General features: G+C 45.7%; 1 protein-coding gene across 7 annotated transcripts; it reads left to right on the forward strand.

The window, feature by feature from the left end:
* Nucleotides 1–54: 54 nt before the first annotated feature.
* CHRNA1 (cholinergic receptor nicotinic alpha 1 subunit) lies at nucleotides 55–23268 on the forward strand. 7 transcript variants are annotated; one of them, XM_069020620.1, is made up of 11 exons: nucleotides 55–688; nucleotides 11907–12019; nucleotides 12380–12694; nucleotides 14549–14694; nucleotides 14841–14885; nucleotides 15321–15430; nucleotides 15667–15862; nucleotides 16468–16705; nucleotides 17800–18023; nucleotides 19321–19560; nucleotides 21499–23268. In XM_069020620.1, the coding sequence occupies exons 3-11, from the start codon at nucleotides 12652–12654 to the stop codon at nucleotides 21628–21630; spliced, it is 1374 nt and encodes a 457-aa protein (XP_068876721.1). In that variant the 5' UTR covers nucleotides 55–688; nucleotides 11907–12019; nucleotides 12380–12651; the 3' UTR covers nucleotides 21631–23268. The 7 variants fall into 7 exon arrangements, with proteins under 7 accessions (XP_068876721.1, XP_068876720.1, XP_068876725.1 ...); XM_069020619.1 differs by lacking the exon at nucleotides 12380–12694 and having other exon boundaries at nucleotides 11907–12338; XM_069020624.1 differs by lacking the exon at nucleotides 12380–12694 and having other exon boundaries at nucleotides 11907–12014.

Here is a 23268-nt window from a genome sequence, read left to right on the forward strand (position 1 = left end):
ATTTTTACGTATGGAACTTATTTCAAAAATACTGTTTGTTTTGTTTCTTACACTGGCACTTGAACACTGAACAACCTCTGACTTAAAGAAGTGAGTTCATTTTACCAGTTTTGACAAGACCATTCTGATCTAAATATTTTGGGTCCTGACACTTTGCTAAGGTTCCCCCAAATTTCTGTCTACTTTGAAAATTCCTTTCTTCTTTGTCCAAGATGCCTTTCAAGAAGGCTTCAGAACTCTTAAATAAACCAAGAAAAGTGTTGTCAAGCCATCTACTACTTGATAAAATGTATCTATTGTTGTAGTGGCCTGTATGTGAACTGGAATGGCAGTTTACAGTTACACAGCTGTAGCTGCCCAGAGTAGGTGGATACACCACTGACTTTCAAATGCAGACCCATCCCAGAACATTTGCTTTGCACTTCAAATGTTCAGCTCTGGTGCAAGCACTTTGGTCTGCCCTGCAAACACCACCTGGAGCAGGAGGAGAACAAGGAGGAATACTCCCCTAGTGATCACAACCAGCTGTGCTCACTCCTGTCAGCAATAAGGTGCCTCCCTGCATCCCACCCTGCCTTGCATGTCTGGCTAGGAGAGGAGAGGTGAGAAGGTGGCTCTTCTGCAGCTCTTCTGAACTGGGGACTGAGGGATCCCATGAAAGAAAGGGTGAAGCTGGGGATGCACACTGGTAAGCGTGTGGGGAGTGGTGCTCTGGGCTGGGGGGGGGGGGGCAGAATGGGGGAAGTTTTGAGAGAATCTGAAGTATGGTTTGGTTTGAGGTTTTTTTCAGTCATCTGTAGTACTAGAAGTGGCTTGCTGTTATAACTCCTGTACTAATTAGTGCACATTGTCACTTTATTTATGGCAATGAACTGCCACAGATGGAAAGCTCTATGTCTCCGGCCATAGCCTTGCCTCCCCCCAGCCCAAAAGGAGTGGCCCTCGTGCTGCTCAGTCACATCTGCCGTGCGCTCCTGCAGCCACACGTGTTCACCGCTACCTTGCTCCAAGCTGACTCCTAAACGTGCTCTATCTCCTGCCGCTGCCCTGACACTTTGCGATGCGTTTCCTCACTCGGCCCCGTGTTTTGGATGGCTCCTCGGGCCATCCATCTCTCCTGCCCTCCCTTCGGGCTCCCTTGCTGTGGCTGGCCCTCGGCAGTGTCCTGTCGCTGCGCTCAGCTCTCAGCCCCTTGCCGTGGCAGCACTCAAGGCCCCTCGGCTCTGTCGCCAGGAGAAGGGATGTTTTTTTTTCCAGGTAGCGCCGCTGGGGTGTTTGCAGTGCCCGTTCCGTGCTTGTCCTGGCAGCCGGTGCTGTGGCAGCAGCATCCTCTTGCCAAAGCGCCCAGCGGGAGTGACACAGGGCCGGGCTGTGGCACCCCGTGTCCTTCGGCAGCCTTGGGGAGCCAGAGGAGCCCTCGGCTTACCTGAGCAAAAGGCATCTGTTGTTCCCCAGCGCTGTGCAAGTAAACGTGAGTCGGGAAGTTGTAGTTCCCCTTTCTAAAGCCTATAGCAGGAAGGACGTAGTAAATAGCAGCAATTAGGATAATTACATTTTCCTCAGGTGTGGAATATCCAGCTTCTCCGTCTCGGTGCAACAGCAGGCGGATGCTGCTGACACAGCTGCTCCCCTTGCTTTGCTACAGGTGCTTTCAGCTGCATTTGGAAGCAGGGCTGGCCACTGAGAAGTGGATCAGAGAGAGAAGACCGCCGAAAATAGCAAGCCTAGATTTGCTCTGGGGATGGTCAATGCACACAGGGCAAACAAGGTTTGTTAGCTACTAGTGAGCATCAGCCTCCTGCTGGAGATGCCTCCTCTCAAGCAGAGTTTAACAAGTGATTATAGTAATGAAAGTTTCTGCAGGAAAGGAGAAAAATCTAAATGGGGGCCCGCTGCTGAAAGAAAACCAAACAAAAACCCCAAACATACACACACACAAAAACCCCAAACCAGAGCAAGCAAAGGCTCTGCAACCCCCCACACCCAAAAGTAAATAAAACCATCCCCAAAAAACCCATGTTGAGAAACGCAGCTTTTTCCTGATACCCACTGCCCGAGTGAGCAGTGACAGCAGCTGCAGGCACAGGAGCTCGGGGTCAGGCAGCCCGGCCCTGCGGGCATTAACACACTCTGTTCTCCCCAAGTCTCCCATTCCCATGACGGGCTGTGAAGGAAATTGCATGCCAAGGGATGATTCAGCTTCAGAACGTGTTTAACACCAGATAATACCGATATGCAACTAATTAAGGCTGACACTGTCTGCTAACCACCCTGCTCACCCTACAGGGAACAGAGCTGCCCCTACAGAGTGCACATCTCTTGGATTCAAGTGTGTGGGTCACGTGTTGCATTAGGGTCAGGAATGAGGGATGGAGGACCCTAACAGTCAATGAAGTGCTTTCTTGACTTGGAATCTGTATGCAGTGACTTTTCCTTATTCTCTTTAATAGCAATTTTTTATTAAGTGTGTAGGCAAAAGCCTCCATTTTAATTTTGCTTTTGTTACTATTGTAATGAAATGCTTATCTTTCCTGAGTGTAATCATTAAAACAGGTAGTGCAGAAAAAATGTTGTCTTTGGAGTGGATTTGATACTTCTTTTTGCTAATCAAGAAGATGCTTTGCATAGGCATAGAAGCAATTGCATGATTTAAGTTTCATTTATTCAATTTTTTTAATTAAACACGGAAAGTGGATATTTTTAATATTTGTATTAATTAAGTGACAATAGAATAAATAATCTAGGGCTATGAAAAGCAAGGGCTATAACCAAGTTGATTTCTTCTCTGAAGGAATTGATTTCCCTGAGGAATAAGTGTTGTCTCTAGTTCAGTTGATCTTGTTGTCTCCAGTGCTGTGGGGTACGCGTGGACAGCACGGCAGAGACACTGGCAACACCTTATCAAAGGGCAGCTGGACGTACAAAAGGATGGGAAAAAAGGGATTAAACTGCAGCTCCCCACTGGAGGGATGTGTTGGCATCCCCATTTCAGGCTGCAGAGCTCAGGGAAAACACTGTCCTGAGGCCATAGGCAGGAAACCTCTGGTGAGGCTTTAGGAGAGCTCTGTGATGAGGGAAGCAAGCTGCCTTCTGAAAAAAGAACACAAGCTCATGTCAGGTTAGCTGACTGGATGGAAAAACCTGTTATTTATGATTTGATGCAATAACAAACTTTTCTGGTCCTTCCCCCTCCAATGGCAAAGGAAGGAAAAAAGGCTTCTAAAAAGCATGTATTATATACTCACTTTGTTCCTGACCTAATTTTTGCATGCTGGTGAATGTTCTGCAATGTTTTTATTATAGCTATAATTATATTGCAATAGGGGAGAAAAACATTTAGTGAACCTAGCAATCATGGGTTTCTTTTTTAGTCGTGCAAAATTACTGCTTAGCAACTACACCTCAGCCCTAGAAAGCTTATGTAATGCACGAGGAGGAGGGCCAGGACATACGTCCTGGATCAAAGGGATTGCTGAGAAACCGTGTAAGGCAAGAAGAGAGCCTCGTGCTCTGGCCATGTGCTGGCAGGACTGCAAGCAAGGGGCAGGGGTGTGAGGAGCTGGGCTGGGGCTGCCACTGCCCCTCCAGCAAACTTCCCCAGGGTACCCTCCCTGCAGCACGGGACTGGTTGGTACCCTGAGCTCTGCCTCCAGCTGAATCCCAGGCGGATGTACTGAGAGGAGGAAGTTTTACCTGTGCATTGAGGGGTCCAGCTCTTCTTCAGTTTTTCAGCACATTCTTCCTGTGCCTCGGTCATGGACATTGGAGTTATGCTCTTCACCAGAGCCCTTGCATAATCTGATCATTTCTTCATGCTGGCCTGATTGTGTCTCTCCATGATCTGGCCCACACCACAGGGATACTCTTCTTGATGCCTCCTTCTATTTCTCAATTTGGACAGTGTGATTCAGTGATTGTCTAATGTCTGTTGCTGATTTCATGGTCAGAGCAACATCTTACTTTGATCTCCCCCAAGAGTGATGTCAGTAAGCTGCTCAAGGAACTTGTTTAAGAGCTTTTAGTTAGATGTCCTTTTCTATTTCTCATGTATTTTGTCTCAAGGACATGTATAGCTCCTTACATCACTCAGGTGTTTATCAGTACTCTGCCTTGGTCAAGTGGAGCAAATGGTTCTTAGGCCTCTGGGAGCCTTTGATTAGTGTATTTCCTGAAGCAATTAGGCATTATTTTGAAATACATGTTTGGCAGCCAACCAGGATTTATTTTCAAGCACTATGTTGCCTGTAATTTTTCTTTCTTGCTATCAAGCCTAAAGATTGAATGCTAAGCTTTTTCTCTTTACCTCTTATTTTTCTGTCTCATTACTAACTGCATCGCTAATGCAAATAGGATTGTACAAACTATTAAAATTACTCATTTTGTAGAATAATATTCATAAGGTAGTGTATCCTAAAGCTTGCTTGAAGGATCACTCACTAAACTCAAAAGAATTTAGCACGATGCTGTTGCTCACTGCTCATCTCCAACACCTACTCTGTTCTCAAAAAAGGGAAGGGGAGAGATTTCTATAATTTGTTATCTGTTATTTTATCCCCTTTCATGTTTTCCAGCATCATGATGCTGGACATATGTTGTTTATACCATGCAATAACTCTCATATGACACCTTCCAGTAAACTACTGGAATTCAGGTACACTGAGATTGGTGGTGTCTAACTCACCTTGCAGCAGTATGGTGCAGGACAAGATACCTCACCAAAAAGGAGGTTTAACATCCAGCTGAGCACTTTTATTTAAAGTAGGCTGAGGCCAATAATGAAATACGTGTGGGGGAGGTGGAACATCTGTTGCTAGCTGCTGCAAGGTCAGTTGCATTGACATTTGCAAATCACTTCCTCATGGAAACTATGAGCTTCTCCTGGAAGTACTTCTCCTTGCCATTCGGAGAAAAGGCATCATTTCCAAAGGTGTTACAGTACAGTGGATACACTGGGTTTAAATTTTGTTCAAAAAAATCCCAAACCCCAGCAGTCAATGTTCAGCAATCCAAGTGCTCACTCTTCTCAATCACTTCAAATACAGTGCCATGCTGAGTCTCTACAGCTCCTTCATGCCCCGTCATTGGAGGAAGAGTTGTGGTCTGCCCACAGCTTACTGTGAAGTTCTTTCTCTGCAGCCTAAATCAGTCTGGTTGGTCTGCAGTTGCAGCAAAGAAGCGGCTTGGCAGTGACTGGTGAGGGTATTGGCAATGGAGGAAGCTAAAGGAGGAGTCAGAGGTACTGCCATGGAAAGTGTGGACTGGCTTGTTCAGTGGTCTGTGTCCATTCTTGGTTTGGAAATCTCCCCCAGCATTAGGAGGGATCTGACATTCTCTTTCTCTTGCATGGGTGGGAGGAAAACTGCTGCTGATGTTCTGTTTTTCATCTGCAGCTCTGATGTCAGGTTGAGCCTCACACCTAAGCTATGGTCAGTTTGCTGAGTGTTAGTTAAGGATGAGGCTCTTGCTGCTGTCCATAGGCTTCCTGGAGAGCCAGCACTCAGCACAGCAGCCTTCCTGATACCCAGCCCAGTACACCAGCAGTGACCTCCAGGTGCAGGGGGCACAGAAAGAGAAGAAAGGGAAGATAAAAAGTTTTCGGAACAGGTTACTTAAAGTAGCCAGGAAAAGTGACCAAGGAAATTGGTCACATGGAATATTCTTTTTAGTGACGGCAGTATGGTTGGGCTGGATGGTGCATGGAATGACGTGTATCATCTGGACACTGCTAAGCTGCTCACACCACAAAGCCACTTGCTGTGCTGCACTTCAGTGCTGAAGCCTTTTATGTGTGAACACGGGCTGTGTGCAAACTCCAGGGCCGTGTGACAAGTCAGCATAGATGTAGCCTTTGTCTGCTAGGAGGGTGAACTTCACAATCAGGCTAATCTGTGAACTAGACTTTGTTAAGAATCATTAAACTGGAACTCTGTTTCAGTGACAGTTTCTCTTATGAGGCTGCTTCTCTGGCTCCTGCACAGCTCGGGTTACACTCACATTGCTCCCCTTGCTGTGGAGTGTGTTTACCAAGATATTCCCCCAGCTGCCTTGAATATGGTGTATTGAACTCCTGGCAGATCCCAAATATTGATGAGCAGGGAAATCTGGAATTTGGCTTCATGTGAAATGCTGAGTAAAAGTCTGTGGGGCTGTCAGAGGAGTGGGAGCCACCCCTGACTCCTGCCCAGTGTGCAGTGTTCTACCCATGTGTGCCTCGCCACTGCCAGCCCCCACCCTCCTGCAGGGACCCACTTATCTCTCTGAAGGTGTTTCTGGAGTGTAGGGTAGATTTCTGATTTTCTGTTTTATCAATTGTCAACACAAGCTTGTAAGTTCCCTGTTGTCCAACACAAGAGGAACATGGCAAAGATCTTCCAGGCTGCCAAGGAGGCAAAATAAACTTTGTGTGACAGGTGAGAGCTACACACCAGGAGCCACAGAAGTCAGTATTTTCCACTAATTACCAAGAAAATTCTGTGTGTGTTGGCAAAGATCCCAACATAAGCAATAAAAGTGAGTATTTGGCACGAGGTCAGTCCCAGGTAAAGCACGTATCAACAATTCCAAGTGTGCTGTGTGCAGGAGCAGAAATCTGTCTCTGGGAGCTAATGGACAGCATGGCTAGAGGGTGACATTTCCTGCTTTAAAACACTCTGAAGGATCAGATAGCACAGTGAGGTAGATGTTGACTTTTTAAAGGCAAACACTGCAGCCCCAGGTGAGAGGGATGCTTTGCAGATATCTAAGTGTTTTATAGGATCAGTGAGGGCTTTTGGAGGGGAAGCACCATGTGGGAAGGGAGAGGGCTTTGCCACTCAGCCTACTGGCAGAATTAAAAATTAAACAAACTTATTTCTATGTATTTATCCAGATCATACCAGCAATGAGAGAACCTGCACCCTGAGGCTCTCACAGGGTTACAGAGGTGTTCTCAGGATCACAAAAGTTCATCTTAGTTGCACTCACCGCAGATGTGACGTGGGATGGTTTAGCTTGTCTGCCTTTCACCACAGCACAGGAGTCCCATGGGAAGCAGGTGACATCCAGATGGATATTTATGCTCTCATCCCATAGCTGGGGTTATATGGGGAATGTGCCGTGAGGCGCTCCGTGTTCCAGGATTTGTTTTGTATTTGGGAGTGATGACGTTGCAGAAGGGTTGTAGTCAATTATATCCCTGTGGCAGCAATCAGAGAAGGGCCTGTGTCAGTCAATCTGTACAGCAGCTTTAAGCACTAAAACATACTCCCTGCACTGCCAGCTCTTCTTTCCACTGGCTGTTTAGTGGAGCCCCCCTCAAAATGCCTTCAGGAAAGCTGTGAACTATGGAATACTGGCCAAAATAAGTCAGACCTCATGGGAGCTGAACAAGCAGCTTTTATGTGAAGCTAAACTTGAACGGTCTGCTCTGCAGTTACTCCAGTGGAGAATCATCTGCCTTTAGAAACAGATAGAAGTATCTAAACAGGTAAATGTGAGCATCCAGACAAATACTTCAAGCTAAATGCTCCTGTGGGCCCACTCATGAAAGCCACTGTATGGAGTGCAGTAGGGATATGACACATGTATTTCCAGAAGCCAGGTAATGCTGAGCTCCACTTTCTGCACTGGTAGTAACTCAATTATATACTTACAAATAGCATCTAAATATGCACTTAAAATATAATAATGTCACATCCAGAGGCAGACACTCCTAGGAGAGCACTTGGGTACCTAACAACCATTTAAACACTGCTTTGGATGTCTCCACCATCAGGATGCAGCAGAACTGGCAGCAGAACTCGTTCCCAGCTTTGACATCCAGACCACCCACCCTTTCTGCCCAGTTTTACTATCAGCTGCCAGACTTTTGTGTTTTGTGGAGTTTCTTTGCCTCTGCAAAGAGAAAACTCATGGCTGGTGATTATAGACAAAGTTCAGAACAGGTAGCAGCAGTGGTCTGTGCCAGATGAGCGCATTTTTCAGCTTGTGCTGCTGAGGAAGGGCAGAGCCTTTAATAAATACAGGCGTCACCTAGCTGCATCTGAGAATTATGAGATTTTCCTGACCACAGAAGCAGAGTAGCTCAAGAGTCCTGCTTTGCAGGAAGGGCTTCCTGAGGGGACGGACCAGCAAAGCTGCTCCTTTGCAGTCCCCACCACTCTGGCATGGCTCACACAAGCTGCTGTGTTGACAAGGTGGCCCACAGCAGCAGGGCAGAGCAAACCTCATGGCTAATGGACTTGTCCTCTTCTGATTCTTGTTTGGCTCTCCAGCATGACTCACCTTGGCCCCAGAGATAAGCCTTGTACTTGGATGGGAGCCCTAGAAGCAACCATGTCAGGGATGTCAGCTGGAGTTAAATTTGCCACTGCTCTATTCAGCAGCTTTGTTCAATTCCAGGACTGGTTTCCTGGCATGTCCATAACAAAAAGAAATGTGAAGCTGCAGCCTGCCTACCGATTCCTTGGGCATTTTGTGGCTGCTCAGCGTGTGCCTGTCACCTCTCCTGATTCTGTTTTCAGTTATTCTTGTCTCCATTCTTGCTGCTGTGCCTGCCTTGCCCAGCGTGGGAGAATGAGTCTCTGTTAACAGTGTCATTTCTGTCTGAGAAGTGTGACCATGAGGGCCAGTGCCAGTTTAAATGTGAGCAGTGTCTCCTCACCTGCATTAGATTAACACTTGTGCTACTGATCTAACAATGTCTTTTGTGATTGTGGTTTCTCTCTTTGACTGGGGGCCTTTTCCTTGCTCTACTCTTTCTTTCCAGACTCAAGTTCTTTCTTTTTTCCAGAAGCATCCTTCAGATTAGGTAACTGTGCACCATGTCTCTGCCATGATAGGAAAGCTCTGTAATTGCAGAGGTTAAGATCACCACTTTTGAGCAAGTTTTTGGTATTTTCAATTCCTTTGGGTGATGCAATAGAAAACAAAGAAAATATGTGCTGAAACTAAATTTGCTACAAACATTATGGGGATAAAATGTATTTGTGGGTTGGTGGAGGTGGGTCTCAGTATGGAAAACTGCAACTTTGGATTTCTTGATTTGAGGACTTTAATCTTATCAAAACCTACTGACATGTATATTCATGCCCAGCATGTTCTAATGGGCACTGGAATAAACCGGGTAAGTACAGTCCTTCAGCATCTCAAGACTGTCACTAATTCCTTGAATTAATTTCTTCTGGAAAATATTTGCTCCGTTTTCTCTTGCCACTGGGACAGTTTGCGGTCGCGCTCCCGAGCGCCGCCGTGCTCCGGCTCGTCCCCTCGTCCAGCTGTTGCCATCTGGTGGCCATGGAGCCGAGCGGCCGGGCTTCCAGCGGGGAATGTGTGCCATGACTGCGACCAGGGCAATCTGGGAACAAGCACATGGCGAACGCACAAATACTTGTCTAGCCATCTGCCTTATTCAGTGCTGCCATAATCTACTGTCGCCAACAATGCCATTTTTCTGATACAAAAATGCATTAAGGTATGTACTGCATCTGAAAACTAAAACTAAAGCTGCTGGACTTTTAAACTTTTGTTCCTTTCATTTCCCTGATGTACTAGCTAACCTTTCTCTGCTCTTTTTATTAGTTTTGCTTCTGCTTCTCACTACCTCCACCCCCCCCCCCCCCAGGCCCTGTCGTCCGTGTATCTGTTGGAGCCTCTGGCATCTGCTCTCTTCCATCGGGCATTGCCTCTCTGCACGCAATTCTGTGACCAAAATTTCAGTTAAACTCTTGTATTCCTCACCCTGTCAAAAGCATTAGGCATTCTGCTCACTGGCACCGTGTCTGTACAGTATCACCCTGCCAAAGAGACTCACCTGCAGCAGTACTTGTTTATGGCCCACTTCCTCCGGGCAGGAGCCCTAGCAGGGCTTGCTCCTCGTACGTGGATGGAAGGAGCAGTGCCCTAAATTCAGCAAGCAGTGAGTTCTACTGCTTTCCAATCAATCTCAATGAGGCTGGTCTGCCATTAGCATGCTGTGTAGTGGGTTTGTCTGAGGGCTGGGGAAGGGGCTCATAAAAACAAGCCAGGAAGGTTGGAGTCAAGATAGATGTAAAAAGGGGTTTTTGTGTGGGAATGAAACATTTGACAAAAAATTCTCTGAATACTCTGAAGGAAAAAAGAAAAATACCCATCCTAGAAATGGATCAAATTCAGGCACTCAGTGTACCCCTTCCCTTGCCTTTTCACCTTGGTCATGATGGGTCACATTCCTCAGTTTAACAACAAGCAGCATTCACTTCTCTGTCCATATTTAACTGCAGTAGCTCAGGTTGCCTTGCGTTTTTTGCAAGGGAAAAGGCTTTGTGCCTCTGCCAGGGAACATTTCTCGCAGCCAGGCCGTTGCTCCCCAAAGGCCTTCTCCAAATACCTGCTCCTTCCTCTTCCAACTTGAGCTCTGACTTCCAGCCAGTGAGGGGAGGCTGGCTCCCAGGCTGGGGGGTCGGCTCAGCTGCAAGAGAAATAACCCCTTGCTGGGGCCACAGACTTTTTGAGGCCCCTACAAACTCTGCACCCTGCCAGCTCCAGGAGCCAGACCTTGTCAGGAGGGAAGACACTTTTCTTACCCAAGAGCTGTCGTTTGCCAGAGTGTGGAAGCACTCTGCGCCGTCCGCCTTGGAGCGAACCTGGCAGCCCTGCCTGGGGTGGGCAGCAATGCTTTGAGACCCTGAGAGGATCCGGAGGGCTGTGGTCAGCATTCCCACGATGCCTCCATGCAATTGTATCTCCGCTGGTCGGGGCAGCTGCCTGGCCTGGGATAAAGGGTGGAAGCAGTCAGACGCGGGTTTGAAATAAGATCCCCCCAACAATGGGAGCTGCCGGCCACGAATAGGCCAGGAACGAGGCCAGAGTTATGTAGATGGAGAGTTTGTACTGGAGGATAAATGTAAACGCAGGGCGAAATGCTTACTGGAGGGGGGTGGGTGAGGGAGAGTGATTTAAAAAAATAATTAAAATAATAATAAAGGCATCCAGCATGAAACACCAAGCCAGCTGGCAGACAGCACAAAGGCTGTCCAGCAAGAATAGAAAATACATCTGGTATCACCCAGAGGCAAAGCTAAGAAAGGTTTTTGTGGGGAATGTTTTCTGGAAAAGGGAATTTGGAACACTGTGTAAGAATGGTAGTGGCAGGTCACTCAGTGCCATGTCCTATCTCCACATGGCAGTTGCCTGAGCAAAATGCAAGAACACCATTACCATTAGACAATCCCCGGGACACCACCCCAGTCCTGAGACATGTGACTCTGGGACTTCTGTGACAGACTTCTTAGGGGGAGGGTGCATGTGTACATTCAATAGTATGAAATTATTTAGCAAGGTGTTTTTTCTGAATACAGATAAACCTCTGCAAACAGTCACTGCTGTGGCACTGAACTCCACTGCAGACACGCTCTGTGAAGAGGTGTCTTGGTTAAGCCTGACAGCTCTACCCTCAATGCCCTCTATTTTTTTGCATGGGGACAGAAAGTGAATCCAAATATGCTTTCTCCAGACCATTTAGGATTTTACAGACATTACCAAAGCTCTCTCTCACTTGCTTTTCTTTCAGACTGATGGTTCATACTCTCTATGTGTTCCAGGTACAGAAGCCAGTTTGTGCTGTGGATGTTGTTGTCACTTTCTCCTGGGCCTTTTCCAAGTCTTTTGAAACCAGATTACCTGAACTGCAAAGAACATTCATGGATTTATAGTGACATCTTTCCTTTTTGCTTTATTTCTTTTCCTAGAAATTGATGAGCACTTCACAGGACTATCTCAAGGTTTTGTTCCTGAGTGATATCGTTGAGTTCCAGAGTAGATAATTGTGTATATATATATGTGTATATATATACACATAGATATATAAAAAATTCTCCACAGTTTCTTGTTTTCTTTGATAGCCTAAATGACTGTTATTACTAAACACATCACTTTTCACTTCTTTCCAGGTGATTTATGGCAATAAAGAGCAAGCACTTGCATACCCTACAGAAATCCACTGGATCTGCCCTGCTACAGAAACAAACCAGTCATGTTTCTACCACTTGACTTTCTCAGTTCAGTAAGGACAGAGGTGGTGGCAGCCAGGGGGGTGGGTTCTCTTCTTACTTAGTTAATAGCTTTCAAGGTGGGGACTGGTAGATTCAAGGAGATGGATCACTCTCGAGAATATTTGTTCACTTATTCAAAGATTTCCCATCCCTCTGTGAAGCCAAGGGAGCAGCCTCCTCCCAGCATGAGGTCTGTACTCTGGCGAGGGTGTTTCAGAAATAAATTACTGGGATCTGTTTTGTCTCAGAGAAACAAAACCCTAAACCTGGCAAGTTTCTCTGTTCACAAAGAGGTTCTGAGATCTCACCAAGATGTTCAGTTACTTACAGGTAATTCTTTCTTAATTTCATTTGTGTGTTTATTTGTTTAGTAAGTCACAGATCACATTGACACTCAGAAAAAAAATTACCTTCTGTAAACTGCAGAAGACATTTGACGGGTGAAACACACTCTGCTCCCATTTCCAGCCCGGTGGTGCAATGGGGCTCAGCTGTCATTCCCAGAACAGGTGCTGTAAATCAATACCCTGGTGGGTATATTTTGGCAGCACCCTGGCGGAGGCAGCACAGCCCCCTCTGAAGGGACCTCAGCGGTGCTTTGTGTGTGCCCCCATCTGTATGACTGTAGCAAGAGGGAGCTGGGATGATGAAGGTCCATTGCATACTCCTCCTCCTCATCTCCACAGGTAAAGGTGTTCCAGCCATGGCCTTGAATGGGGGTTGTCTCCTTCCTGAGTGTGTGGGACTGGGGCTTTGTATATACATCAGTGTGTGTTCTGGGAGCAGCCTGTCCTACTGGTGAGGTTTTATGAACACACCAAATCATTTAAAGGAAACCTTTGGAGTGCATTAGCAGCAGCTCAGATATTTGTAATTTCAGGAAACAGATATTTTGAACTGAGAAGTTTGTGTTTTTTCTATCGGTAATCTCTTTTTTCGTGCTCCCGTTTACCCTAGTGCTACATGTATTTCAAAATACGTGAAAGGATCTAGTAAGCATGGCTTGGAAGGTGAAAAATCATTACAAGAAATTTCATTAAGTTGTGGGGTGACTGACAAGGAGGTAGAATTGATTTGCAGCTGCATGAGTTGTACTGAGATAATTGTTTTTAAACTGTCCCTTAAAAGAATAAATATTTTGTGATCCTAAAAGCTTTTCAAAAAATTCAAGCAGTACACTAAATACCTACCAAGCCACACCAGAAGGGAGCAATGTGAAAGGATTTTAATTGGATTAATAAAGCATAGAGCTTCAATTAGACGTGATGCTGTGATCATAACTTAAAAATTGAAAGATGTCTCCTGCCCACCCTTGCTCAGCCTCCTGGCAGGGGAAGCAAACAGTGCCTGTCTGCAACAGACAGCTTTTCTCATTGGCATCCAAGTATTTTAATATAACCTCATGGCGGGACAAGGCCAAGGCAGAATCCTTGGCAATCTCAGCTCAGCTATATAAAAGGAGTTGATGAAAAGTCAGTTAGGAAACCAGGGGAAATCCTAGCTTAAGTTGGAGTCAGCAGCAAAATTCTTGTTGACTTCTGTGACCCAGGATTCAACAGAGAGAGGGAGACAAGGGTGCAATCTGCCAAAAATGCTTGCAATGAGGCTCAACTGTTCTGTTCCTTCTCACTACCTTTAAGAGGGGAGATATAAAAAAACACCTCCAAGCACCCCTTCCATTTGCTTTCCTCCCCTGGAACGGTGAAGCAGCTACAGTCTGAGGACATCATGTGCCTGCTTGTTCTGCCACAGGCTCTCTGGAAGCAGGGCCCACCTGTTTTCCAGTGCCCTTGCTTCTTGGGAGTGCAGTGCCATGCACAGGCACTGGGAAGACCCCACTGGAACAGGGCTGCTCCCTGCCATTTTCACTTGTGAAGCTCTTCTTACAAGGCTCTTTGGCACAGCACTGCCAAGTCATGCTGGGCAGCCTGTGGGCAGAGCTATCCATGGACCTACCCTGCACAGTGAGTGGTTTCCTTCTCTCGCCGCCTGCACAACCTGAGCAACTCCCATTGCAGAGAGGAGCTCTTGTTCCACTTAGATTGTGGCTGCAAGGAGTCTAGGTGATGATTTCTTCTCAGTGACTGGTGTGCTTAGCCTGCTCCTTTAATGTTACTGTCACAGGAAGGTCTGTGGAATTGAAGGTGGAAAAGGCAACATTAGAAATCCCTGATACTGGATATCCTCTGTGTTTAACTGCCCATAAGTATTGCCTGTTAGCACAGTTTCAGGCTGGGAGACTCCTGATGCTCAGTCTGATGTCCATGATCCTGGCTATTTGGATTTGTTCATCTCCTGGATGGAGGCCATTGTTGCCTTACTCCTAAGCTGGCACCCAGGTCAGACAGGCAGTTACCCCGCTGGCGGTACCCGCAGTGCCCGCGGTGCAAGTCTGAAGCGAGAGTCACAGGGAGAGCTTGGTGTTATCCCCCACCAGCAGCTCGCTGTGGGCAGCACTTCCTCCATGCCAGCCTCAGACTGGCGGTGCTGTAGCCTGTTCCCTGCCTCATCTGACTGGTGCCACCCCTGATGTTCTGCAGCTGGGCTGGCCCTGTGCTATGAAGATGAGACTCGCCTTGTGGAGGACTTGTTCAAGGACTACAACAAGGTGGTGCGCCCCGTGGAGGACCATCGGGACGCCGTCATTGTCACCGTGGGGCTGCAGCTCATCCAGCTCATTAGCGTGGTACGGTAGGAACGCGGGTAATGGGGATCTGCTGGCTCGTGTGATAGTGCCAAGTGGTGGTGTTTTTCTAAGCAAACAATTTTTATCTTTTAATCTTGATGCTTGCTGATACTGCCTTCTTTTTTTTTCTTTCCTTTTTTTTTAAGGATGAAGTAAATCAGATTGTGACAACCAACGTACGCCTGAAACAGGTAACTCTAAAAATTCTTACCCATTTCATCTAATTCAAACAAATGCACTGGGCACAGTCAGGAATTAACTACACTGTCATACGTTTGGGCAGGTGGGTCAGGTAGCAGAGCATTTCTTCTTACTGAGATCTCAAGAATAAAATGCTCTAGACACTAAGAGTCTCAAGAAAAGCATTTGGGGTTGTATTTCAAACAATAGGCTTCTGATATATTTGTCCTTGTATTATTTTATTTTGGGGATTTTTGTTTTTTTTTCTTGAGCTTCTTAAACCAAAATTTAAGGTAATGTAAAAAATGAGTTGGGGGTCCCACTCCCATATGTTTATACTTACATGCATGTCCCAAAACAAGGAAGGAGCTGTTTCTGGGAAGTACTCAAACTACCCCCAGAAGCGCTGGGAGAGGTTCTCAGGGGCTGAAATCTTCCCTCTTTAGCAATGGACAGACGTCAACCTCAGATGGAATCCAGATGACTACGGTGGCGTAAAAAAAATCCGCATCCCCTCAGATGATATCTGGAGGCCAGACCTTGTTCTTTACAACAAGTAAGGGGTGCCAGCTGCCACGGGAGGGAGGGAGGCAGGAGGAGCCCTGCCTCATGGCAGCACTCTGGTGGGACAGTTTTCCCATGACATCTGCTCCAGTGGGTACAATTCCTCAGAGTAAGCCTCTCCAAGAGCAGGCACTGGGGAGTCATTTGACCTGCAAGCCAGAGAAATCCTTTTGTGACTGTGTAATTATGCTGCCCATATTGCTTTTAATGTCCTTGTTCCTTTTGCAGTGCAGACGGTGATTTTGCCATTGTAAAATACACCAAAGTCCTTCTGGAGCACACAGGTCTGATCACCTGGACACCACCAGCTATTTTTAAGAGTTACTGTGAAATTATAGTCACACACTTCCCATTTGACCAGCAGAACTGCAGTATGAAGTTGGGAACCTGGACATATGATGGTACAGTGGTTGTCATTAACCCGGTAAGCAGGGAGTTTGTAATGGGGAAAAGCAGCAAAGACCTGTATGTATTTTTAGGGAAATCTCAGATTTAAAATGGAATATGGCCTAGTTTTGACTGGAAAAACAAGCAGACCCTACCTGTAAAATAGAAAATCCTTATTTGTAGATCTAGCACAAGATTTCCTGGTTTGGCTCCTAAATTCTGCATACATATTATCCCTGTGCCCTAACAGTCTCCTGTCTGTGCTCTGACAGCTTTGCACCACTTTTTATGGTGTTACCTGTTCTGCTTCTGCTTGTTTTCTTGGGTTTGGGGTTTTTTTGAGGGGGTATATCTTCTCTGCTCATGACTTTCCATTGCTAAGGACTCTTTCCCTGTCCCCTCAGGTATGTCTCCTATCTGTAATATTTTTTCAGTCTACTATCCCTGACTATAATATTTACTTGAATGCTGTGTAGAGGCTAATATTCTAAGGCAAAATAACATAGACAAGAGTTGTTTACTCACAAAAAACCCCAAAGTGCATGAATTATTTGGAATCCTCTTCCTGAGCCAAACCTGCCAAGTTTTGATTTGGTTCAGAATACGCAGTATTAAGACTTTGTTTGGGTGTTTTGCTGCCAGGAGAGTGATCGTCCAGATCTGAGTAACTTCATGGAGAGTGGGGAGTGGGTGATGAAGGATTACCGTGGCTGGAAGCACTGGGTTTACTATGCTTGCTGCCCTGACACCCCTTACCTGGACATCACCTACCACTTCCTCATGCAACGCCTGCCTCTCTACTTCATCGTGAACGTCATCATCCCCTGCCTGCTCTTCTCCTTTTTAACAGGGTTAGTTTTTTACCTACCCACAGATTCAGGTATGTAAATTTATTCATTCTACTGCCATAGAAATATAGAAATTGCTCTTCTAAAATGTTCCTGAGAAATTCCCAGTATTTGAAATCATCAGCCAACTTGAAAGCCGGTGCATATTACAACTGGACATTTCCACTGAAAGTAATGGCTTTAAATATTCTGCAAAGAAAGGATAAGTGCTGAAAACTGAAACTGTTGATATAAATAAATTGGGGTGCTTTCCCATGGAAATTGCTGACTATCTATCCAGCTAACTTCTGCAAACTAAAGATTCAGCTGGTTAGTTTTTATGTTTTGCCACAGGTAGTCATTGTGTTAGTATGTCCTGCAGTAAATGAGCACACAGGAGTGACAAAGGCCCTTCTGCATTATGTCAGAGCAGAGAGCTCATTACCTGCTCGCACACATTGCCTCGTGTGACACAGAGCAATCCTGACCTGTTCTGGCCTCCTTTGTCACTGCTGAGCCACTCATGCTCCCTACAACCATTTTCTCCTCTTCATTCTTTTTGCCTTTTGTCAGCTTTTCATACTGCTTAATTTCAGTGCAAGCCCCTTCTTATGAAATACTTGATGCGTGTTTTGAGTGGAAAGCTTCCTACAAAGTTGAACTGGATTAAAAAAATGTGTGAATAATGTTTTATGGTTAATTTTTGACACCCTTCATATGTGAGGAGGTCTCGCATAGCAACTGACCTGATGTCAGATGTGATTTTAGTCTGCTCCCTCGGCCCACAGACAGAGAATAAGGCAAGCAAACCCTCAGGAGGCAGTGGAGCAAGCACTAATCAGGTGTATAATGCTTCATTGTCCAAAATACACAGCCCGTGAAATGCTTCTGGCAAGTAAAAATATCCACCACCCGCACCTCAGCCCAGTCATTCCTGGTAATTCCCACCTGAGTGCTGGAGCTGATGGTGTTAGGCGCTCAGGTTTGTCCCGCCTAGTTACTGCTTTGGATGCTGGCAGAGACAATAGCACTGCAAATGCACACGTGTTTGAGTGAACAGCTATCACCCACATCCTGCTTCTCCAATAAATGCTCTCTGTACTGAATGATAGGAGCAGCAATGATTTTGGGGGTTTTTTTATGACAGGTGAGAAAATGACTCTCAGCATCTCTGTTCTGCTGTCTTTGACTGTGTTCCTGCTGGTCATCGTGGAGCTGATTCCCTCCACCTCCAGCGCAGTGCCTCTGATCGGCAAGTACATGCTGTTCACCATGGTGTTTGTCATCGCTTCGATCATCATCACAGTCATCGTCATCAACACCCACCACCGCTCCCCCAGCACTCACACCATGCCCCACTGGGTCAGGAAGGTGAGCTCTATGGCTTGGCACGTTTGCTGGCTTCCACTGAATGCTCCATATTTTATTGGCAGGTTTTCTAATAAAAGTCAAAAAGAATTGGGGAAGTGAATGCATCATGTTAAAGGTCTCTAGGCACAAGAGCCAGTGTTTACTTCTTAGCTGTGCATAAAGTCAGCAAGATTGCTGAAGTGCTCCTTTAAGTAACAAAATTGTCCACTGGGGTAGAGTCTTGCAGGGAACAGATGAGACAAAATGTGGGTTTTGTCTGAAGGCACAGGGAAAAGAAAATGTCCATCTAGACTCAAATTACATTTCCTGGTCTAATTCTCCATCTGACTGCAAGGCACTGCTGCCTGCCAGTGGCCAAGTCCATCAGCCTGTGTGAGTGCAGAGCACAAAGGCCACAGGGAATCCCTGAGTTCAGCATCCCATTTTGCAAAATATGGTTTAGCAAAAGCTAAAAAATCCTCTCTGTACTTTTCCTGTACAGAGTTGGTCTGCAGCCCTTGGGAGTAAAGGAGATCCTTGCACAGGAGTCTTAATGGTAATCATAAGATGTAGAAAAAATTGGTTGTCATTACAAGTTCTTTGCCTGGGACACAGTATCAAAGATCATCTGATTTATTCAGTAATCTTTGCTGTTTTGAAGCCTGCCTGAGTTCATACTAAACCATGACATGAAAGGGGATTGTTCTGTGTATTTCTAATTTTACTTTTAAGGTTACAATTTATATAGGATTCCCTCTGCAGCACAATCAATCCCTGCAGAAGAGAAATTTCAACAGGAAACACTGCATGTGCTTAACATTGCTCTGGCAGCAAGTCTCTGTGACTCCAAAGGAATTTATTGTAAACCGTATATGCCTGTATAGCAAACATTCGTAATAGCAGAACCAAACCTAAGTAGCCAAAAGAGGTTCTTTGTCATCCATTCTTCAAGTCAGATTTGTAGGCAATATGTTTCAAGTTAGATGAGATGGCTAGAGCTCTGTCAGCTCATGCTAGCTGAGGATCTGCTCTGTAGCATCGCCTCCCACTTCATGTGTGGATGTTGGGTGCGTGGCAGGGGAAATGGCTTTCAGAAAACGTGTGGCAGGCCTGTGGGTGACTCCCTCTGCCCCGGGACACAAGGCTGACAAAAGCCCCAGTGTAAGTAAGGCGTGGGTTGTGACATACTCGGAGAGGGAATCTGCAGCAGCTCCAGCACGGGAAGCGATCTGGGAGCGGAGAGGCTTGTCTTTGTTCAGCACACAGCTGCAGCTGTAACACAGCCCCAGAAACTGTCGTCTTCTCCCTTTGTTTTCAGATCTTTATTGACACAATCCCAAACGTCATGTTTTTCTCTACAATGAAACGACCATCAAGAGCCAAACAAGACAAAAATATTTTTGCAGAAGATATTGATATTTCTGACATTTCTGGGAAGTCAGGTTCTGTGCCTGTCAACTTCTACTCGCCGCTTACCAAAAATCCAGATGTGAAAAATGCTATAGAGGGAATCAAATACATTGCAGAAACGATGAAATCGGACCAAGAAGCCAGTAATGTAAGGCATTTTTTTATGCATGATCCATTTCTAGCTTTCAAGTTGCTACATCTTACTTTTTTGGCAAAATATCCCTGCCTTACAAAAACACTCCAAGCCCTGGTTTGGCTCTAGCAGTGGACAGTCTTCTCCCCTTGATGGAGTCAACAAGGAGCAACAAATACTTGTCACAGATGTTAACTGAATATTGGCTTCCCAAAATAACAGAAAAGGAAAAAGTGTCAGTGCTAAGGTTTTCTTAATGTGATATGTGAAGCCATAGAGATGGAGTGTCTGTGAGTAGGAAAGCAGTTTCAAGAACTCTAAGCAAGTTCCAAAACACATTTCTCCTGTCTCCAGCTCAGGCATCTTGCCCCTGTGGTAAGATCCTACTGCTTTTGAAAACCCAGGAAGCAAGCCAAACTCCAAAAGACTAGTAGTGTTATCTGAGAAGTGTTAAATGTAACTTACAAATGATATTTCCAATTTTGATAAGGTTTTGTTTTATTCGTGAATACTACAAGTAGTCCCTCCAAATGAAGTATGTCATGAGCTACTCTGATTACTGACTTTTTCCACATTGCAAGCCAAAGGAAGGATAAAAGCATATAGAGTCACACATGGCAGTGTTCCCTAGGAAAACCTAGCTCTGCCGCCTCCTAGCACATTCAGTACAATTAACCCCTCTTTTATTTCAGCTTTCACAGATCACACAGCTTTTGCAGGGGTAATTCAGTCCTGGTATTTCACCTTCCTTTCACCTAAGTGGTCGTAGACCTCTCCTGTTGAGCTGCAGACTAGTCTGAAAACAGGCAGGTTCTCTGAGAAAATTATTTGGCCCATGCTCTTGAAAAGGAGGTGCTTCCTTCCCACGGACAGGATTTACACCACAGTGTTTGTTCCTGAGACCAAATTCCTGGAGCATGTGAAATGGCTCTGGCTGTAGTCTCATGTTCCCCGTGACTCCTTTGCCTCTCTGCAGACAAACTCTTGTCCTCAGCAGGGCTGGCGTGGCTTCAGCATCTCTGGGCTTCACTTCCTCCTTGGCTCACAAGGAGGGTCTTCAGGTTACCAGCAAATGCCCCCTTCGGAAGTGGAGCCCAGCTGCTTGTGTCATCTGGGCACTGTTGATATATCACTTCCAGGGGGTTTCAAAAGTCAAGTTCCCCAAATAAACTGAAGGTTGTGGCTTCTGAGGGCTGTCACTTCATTGCATTCACTTCTGAACCACCTCAAAACAGTATTCATTATTGGTTTTCTCTAGATAAATTACAACAGCCTCTTCTACTTGTGGGAGAACCAAGGCAAAAGCAGAAGGTGCCTTAGGGCCAGCATGTGTCACTCCTTAAAGCAGAGTTACAGGGTGGAAATCCTGAGCCCTGCTGTACTTGGTGCCTTGCACTCTGCATGTTCTTACTGTGCTGGGTTCCCACCAAAAGCATCCAGTGAAAAGGCACAGGGCAAGTGGTTCACGGTGTCCCACAACTGGAAAAAAATACTAATGGAGCTACCAAGAAGGTTTTACAAGACATTCGAATGCATGGAAAGCAGGGATTAGGGTTAGATTAATAGCAATTGCCTAGATATCCCATGAGAACAAAAAAGCAATGGAAAAACAAGTCAGCTGGGTCAAACTAAGCGTTTTGCTTTCAAGGTTTTAAACTCTCTTTCAGAAGCAACAATTGGCCTAACAATTAAGCTTTTCAACATTTTTTAAAATGAAATTGTTCAGCATATTGCTAGGGTTTCTGGTCAGTTTAGCATTGAAACGTTTATTTCTAGGTAGCTTAGGCTTTCTTAACCACTGACCTGCTTTTGACAAGAGAATGAGCATTTTTTGCATGACAATAAGGGCACTTATGGAAGAGCCTTCCCCTTGTTCAAGACAGTAAATTACAAGAATGCTGTAACAAACAGGGCTCTGCAGAGATTTTACCATCTCCTTTGTTTCTTTCTCAGGCTGCAGAAGAGTGGAAGTTTGTTGCAATGGTGCTTGATCATCTTCTCCTTGGCATATTTATGCTAGTTTGTTTTATAGGAACATTAGCTGTATTTGCTGGTCGCCTTATTGAATTAAATCAGCAAGGATGAATGTCAGCTGGAAAGTATTTGCTACCCTGAACATCTGAAAGCATCATAACCATGAAAATCTGGCCAGCCTCTGAAAGGTTCACTGACAGGAATCAGTAACCGCTGGGAAAAAGCATGGATAATAAAATGTAAGGCTCCATACTTAGCACTTCTGAGCTGCTGCTCAGTAGCATTTAATTGCCAAAAAGAAACATTTGCATTACAGGTAAACTTCAATGGCTGTCTGCCAGGTTTTGATCCGTTTTACCCTTTATTAAAAATGTTAATGTATTAATAAGACTGTCTGACTTTGTAAGCAACAGATACTAGTCCAGTGAAGTCAACAGCAGTGTAATAAGCTTTAGCTGAGCTGTTAATCTGTATCCAACTTTAGCATTCAAGCTGGTTTTAATATCTGCTCCATGGCTTTTGTATTAGCAGAGTCACTCCTCTCATAACACTAGATGTAACCATCAGAAATGTCTCAAACTCCATGCTTAAGCACTTGATTTTCATGCACAAATCTGAGTCATGCACGACTCTACCCGTAGAAGGTCTTGCTGCAGCAAAGAGAAGAGACTTACTTGTTCCTTACTGTGGGAAGGATCCAACCTATTCCTTGGATAATCTCCATATTCAACCTACTCTGATCTTGGAAGGTTGGTTTCCACTCTGCATTTGGAGTGATGACTAAGGTGGGGACACCTTCAAACTTGGGGGTGTTTGTTTGAACACAATTCTCTCTGTTTCCTGACAACTGTCCCCTGCCCTGCTGCAATAGACCGTGAGCATTAAAGTCAGGCACCGCGTCACACAGCTCATTCCCAGGGGGAAGGTGTGGATCTCAGCTGCACTTCTGCGTGACACGGTGACAGGACCTCTCCTCCTCTGAGCAGCGCCAGGAATGCCCGAGCTTTATTCAAAAGTTGAGCAGCAGCTCTATCTGGTGGCCAAAGCAAAGTAGTGCTGCCTCTGGCCGAACACGGCTGGAGTTTGTTTACTCCACATTCGACGTACGCAAGAAGCCTCTCTGCGTTTCAATAACGCGGTGTGGCAATTCCAGCAGTGCTGCCTCTTCTTCTCAAAAATAAATAAGGGTAGGTGGGGCAACTGCGACAAGTTACTCATCTTTTCCAGCTGGTTGTCCAAGCCAAGAGCAGTACTTTGCTAACAGCTGTAAACAATTTGCTGTGAGTTTAGTAAAATAATTCGTGTTATGTGAATGCTCTACAGAAACGTGTCATGCCTGCAGAGGACAGGCATTTGAAGCCCTATAGGGAAAATGAGGCACTTGTGTAACGCTCCCATCATTGCGTAGTGTTTGTTGGACAGTGCTGTGGTGAGCTGCAGTCCTAAGCAAACAGTTTGTCTGGGGTAATGGATCACTTGTAGCTCTCTGCTCTTACGGTTTAAAGAATGATAATCTTTGCCTCTCTGGATGATCATTAACCCTGTAAGCGAAGGACAAAGATGTATTGCTGGGCGGCACCTCTGCTGACAGAGGGAGTGTTCGCTGCAGCTGGGTTTATCTGGGGTGGGATTCCCGGCTCCCCGCCCTTGGGGGGAGTCAGCAGCTCCCTGCTCACGATTAGCTAAGCTGCAGCGTAATGGTGCCTGGAACTTAATTTGAGAGCCTGTGTTTGGCACTAAAATTGACAG

This window comes from Aphelocoma coerulescens, chromosome 7, assembly GCF_041296385.1.
Source record: "Aphelocoma coerulescens isolate FSJ_1873_10779 chromosome 7, UR_Acoe_1.0, whole genome shotgun sequence".
Classification (NCBI taxonomy): domain Eukaryota; kingdom Metazoa; phylum Chordata; class Aves; order Passeriformes; family Corvidae; genus Aphelocoma; species Aphelocoma coerulescens.